The following is a 4,692-nucleotide window of genomic DNA, read 5'->3' on the forward strand; positions in this document are numbered from 1 at the left end:
AGTAGTTCTGTTCAAAATGGGCATCCATCATTTTGTACCTTTTGTCCCCTTTCATATAACCACCTGTTGTTCCCATATGATATAGCCAAATTCAGATATAATCTCAAAGTCTACTGTTTTCAAATTCACTTCTAAGTGATGTATTAAAAATTCCTGCAACAACACACAGGGAAAGTATAGTTCAATATATTTTAAAATATTTGGTGATACAGATGTTGCTAATCTTTCCATAAACTTAATCAAACTTAAGAAAATTTGACTGATACTAAACTTAAAATAATATTCTTTTGGGGGCCAAAGGAGGAGACAAAACAGCGTACAATTTATAATGGAGGGGGTCGAGTGTTGCGAGATCAAAGAGAAGGCACGGCGCATCGACATGATAACAAAAGCCAAACATGATAAGCAAATTTGTCATAATGTGACTCGACAGATATTCCCAGTTACATAAGACCAACGACCAGCCCGAGTCGATAAGCACAGTTATTACAGACAACTATTCCATCATATAACTTGTTAAATACCACCAGACTAACATTTAATACTCAATAGTCAATTATTGACCATACAACCCTCACGCCCAATGTTGCGGCACCAACAGTAATTTCATCCAGATCTGAACCATTGACTCTTGGAGTAAACTCAATGCACTTTGTAATTTCTCCATGATCAGTATGGGCGGCAATAGTCAGTAACAGCATCTCCTTGACATAGACAGCCACCACAGATCGCAAGAGTGGGATGACGGCAGGGGCAATGTTCTGACCACTATCACTATGAGTCAATCTGCTGTCATGAAGCACAAGCCTATTCTTGATGCTGCTGGTGCAGGCTGTAATTTCTCCAAAATATTCTCCCGCTAAAACTTCAACTGAAATGGTAGCCTCCACTGCATCTTTCACAACTGCATACACCACATCCACAGTACTGAGCCTGGTAGCGAGAGAGCAGCTTTCAAGCACACAATCCTTCAACCATCGCCGTGCTATGCCTTGTATTGTTAGGATTCCTTTACTGAGTTCTCTGTCCTGCTGCAACTCATCATCACCCTTGATCATCAGATTAATCTCCACATATGTATCACTTATCAGCGCAAGACCTCGTTTTGGTCCTGTTAAGATCAGCGATTCATCCTACACAAGATTGCATGGTAAGCTAGTGCTATATTCCTCAAGATATAGAAAATAAATAGCGCTGCAATCCAAGTTGAATAAAATTCGAGCCACAAAGCATAAGAAAGCTGCTACCACAGATGAAACTGTGAATGGTCCAATGCTATATACTATTGTAGGCCTCGTAAGAGTGGTATGATTAGACCGATCAGAAGCTAGAGTGTTGCCATGTTTGATGCCATATTCAAACCACATGATATTACCATCTCCAAAAGGAAAACAGCAATTTCAATATATATACTTATTATATGATAATAATTGAACAAAGGAAAAGTTCCATCATATAATTCCACCAGTACGGTAAAAACATTTCATTCTGAAATGTGCATTTTGATAAGATCACTATATATGCGGTCATCTAACATTTCAATACCATACGAACTCAGAACGAGAAATGAAGATGTGTATCAACTTGACAGCCACTACAAGTTACACTGCCACTCAATTCACTTGTCTACATGCGCAAGGCGGGGGGGGGGGGGGGGGGGGGGGGGGGGGTGTAATGGAGTTGAGTTGATAGTTTGGGAGTCCTCTCTACCACGGCGGAAGAGATAAACACACTTTTTGTCAAGGCTGTCTCTACCAATGACAGTGCCATAGACATGGATCGGGAAGTCAATATCCAAGGAGCCCATCTTCACAGAAAAGATGTTTACTGCCTCACACAGCTCATAGTCATGCTTGCTTTTGTAGACCGCATCAGTAAATCTCATCGGCAGAAGGGGTGCTGCGACGCGGGGGAAAAACAAAGGTTATATGCATTTTACAATAGAAAAAAAAGGCAGTGATGTGCCTTTACATCGAGGGCTGATTAACTTGTGACCCCCTTTGGTCGGACTTCTACGACATCAGTAACTGATGACACGCTGTGGTATTCGCTCACATTATGGGAACAGAAAAACAGGTGGCTAGTTACAGCGTTTTAGTTGGGTGGTTTCACCATACCACTTCCAATAGCAGTGGTCAGTGAATCATCTGAGTCAACACCAGTTGGTGGAATATCAGTAGTTCATTGGCTGTGTCCAAACATTGACAGACAAAAAAAAGACTATGCTTTTGTGCAGTGACTGCAAATGCATTAAATGTTCCGCTAGCATCGGTGGCATCTACCATGTTTTTAAGCAAATAGTAAGTTTTTCATTACTTGACCTGGAAATTAATAGTTTCTTCAGGGCCTAATGCTCGGCAATTTCTTTTTTTGTTCTTTTTCCCCCACAGGATTGCAGAATCATCAAGCAATGCTCCTAATCAAAAAGCCAGAAGGCTAAGGGATTTCCTTTTCTTTTTAGTATTCAATCAAATCAGAAATGCCCATTAAACTTTTAGCGCATGTTTCATCATCGTCGGGAGTTTAAATTCTGGCAATAAACTTAGCCAAATACAAATTGTAGGCACAGTATATAATACATGATGATTTGAACCGCAGTGACACATTCTAATGAAGTGGAATGGTTAGCCTGTTAAAAAATTATTAACCACTTAACTTTTGCTGCCAAGAACTAGAACTGGGGTTGCCATGACATGGCACCGATAGACTAAATGAATCTATGTACAAAATGATCGAACAAGCAAGCAAGCTAACAGTATATGCTACCTGGGTTCTGGAATTCAAATGACACAGAAAATTGGACCTGGCTGAAATGGGCCAATCTCAGAAATTTAGATAATTTCAGACCGGGATTCCCTTGTTTTGACCCGTCATTTCAGATTTAGTTAATATTTGACTGAATTTTAGCCAAAATTTGATCAAAAGGCATGAAGTTTAAACAAATGAAATATAGCTTGGTAAGTTTGCACTTATATATTGAAAAAAAAAAGAACTTGTAGGCATGTTTGGGCTTAGACAAAAAAAAAAACGAATGTAACTGAACTTTTCGACTGGTATGATGTTGTTTCGGACCTCGTCCTAACCACACATAATGCAAATAGGGGCGGGCCGGGACGCAGAGCATGGCAAGAGGGCACGGATTACTCACACTCCTCGTCGTGGTCGAATGAGGCGAGGTCATAGACGTAGAGAAGCCGGGTGTAGTAGGCGCCCCCCTGCTTGGGATCGTAGTCGAGGATGCGCTCCTTGGCTTCCTTATCACGAGCGGCAAGCGCCGGGCCATACTGAATCTGAAGCTTATCAAGCCTCTGCCGCCACTCCTCCTTCTTATTCACCTCAACAACATCATCATCGTCCTCCTCCTCATCATCAAAATCCTCCTCATCATCGTCATCATCCAGCGCCTCCACAATGATCTGGTGCGCCATCAGCCTCACCCTCAACGCATTTGCCGTTCGCTCAGACTCGGTCTCGCCTAAAGATTTCACGACGGGGTCCGCCATCGATTCGCCGCCGCCGATGGGGGAAGGAAGGTGAGGCTAGGGTTTCGTGAGTGGGGAAATCGATTCGATCGATCCGATCCGCCGGATTCACGACCATTATATAAAGGTTTTTGTTTTTATAAACGCCATTACAATTTTGCAAATTTGAAGATACATAGTTACAATTCACATATTTAAAAAATTATTATTATAATTTCATATCTCTCTTGTTCATGACATTTTTCTACACTTATATCGTATATGGACCCATTGTCATACAGATACGTGTACAACGTTAAGTCCCCGCCTCCTCTCCGTTAGAACAGGCCCACCCGCGGCGGACTGCGCGCAAGCGGAGCGGTGGCCTACGCTATCGCCCGTGGCGGCGTCCCTGTTCCTGTCCCTTCCCTTCGCCCGCGCCATGGCCGGAGCCGATGCCATGGCCGCTTTCTTCGATACCGAGCTCGCACGCGCCATGCCGCAGCCGAGCTTGCCCGGCGGCGTCCCCGTCCTAGCGTTGGAGGACGTGCACACGTCAATGGGGCCAAGGTTGCCGAACGGCAGCTCCCGCGGGTCCCCGGCACGGACGCGGAGCAGCCGTGGAAGACGGTGCCGTAGACGTGGAGCGAGAGCCGCCGCTCCGCCTCGCGCGCAAGCCTGTGTCAACGCTGCTCCCGCTCGACCTCCGCAACGTCCGCGGCGATCCGGAGCGACTGCTAGATGCGCGCGAAGCTGTCGTCAAGCTCGTACATGGAGAAGGCGAACGCCTCCTCATCCGTCCCGCTGCGCCGTAGAGCTCCTCCACAACGCCATCCACGGCCGAATCATGGAAGGTAAACTAGCAAAACGCCCCGTGCCCTATGTTCGTTTCTGTTCCGCGATGAATAGCTGCAGCGTGGCTTCTCTCTGCAGTGAGCTGTGCTTTGCCTTGCGCTCATGGTTTGCTTGCGAGCTAATGGATTGGCCGTCAAGGATGCTCTCCCTTTTCGCAGTTCGTGGTCACCTACTGCCACTGACTGTTGGATTATCCGTTAGACTGGTCTGAATAGTGAATATACATGGGGAGTATTGCTTACTTTGCGTTAAAAACGAAAGAACCAAAAAAATGAATTAATTTTGATAGTCCAATGACATCGAAAAGGAGCAGCAGATTTTTGAGACAAAACAGAGCAAACTGGAAACCTTGTGAAGATCTTGTGCACTGCGCTCC

The 4,692-nt window shown here is 44.9% G+C and overlaps 1 protein-coding gene across 1 annotated transcript; it reads right to left on the reverse strand.

Moving 5' to 3' along the window:
- Positions 1-458: 458 nt before the first annotated feature.
- Positions 459-3,557, reverse strand: LOC136514148 (uncharacterized). Its single transcript, XM_066508145.1, has 3 exons — positions 3,149-3,557; positions 1,681-1,899; positions 459-1,135 (listed from the first exon to the last, which is right to left on the reverse strand). The coding sequence occupies exons 1-3, from the start codon at positions 3,501-3,503 to the stop codon at positions 546-548; spliced, it is 1,164 nt and encodes a 387-aa protein (XP_066364242.1). The 5' UTR covers positions 3,504-3,557; the 3' UTR covers positions 459-545.
- Positions 3,558-4,692: the final 1,135 nt, after the last annotated feature.

This window comes from Miscanthus floridulus, chromosome 16 (genome assembly GCF_019320115.1).
Source record: "Miscanthus floridulus cultivar M001 chromosome 16, ASM1932011v1, whole genome shotgun sequence".
Taxonomy (NCBI): domain Eukaryota; kingdom Viridiplantae; phylum Streptophyta; class Magnoliopsida; order Poales; family Poaceae; genus Miscanthus; species Miscanthus floridulus.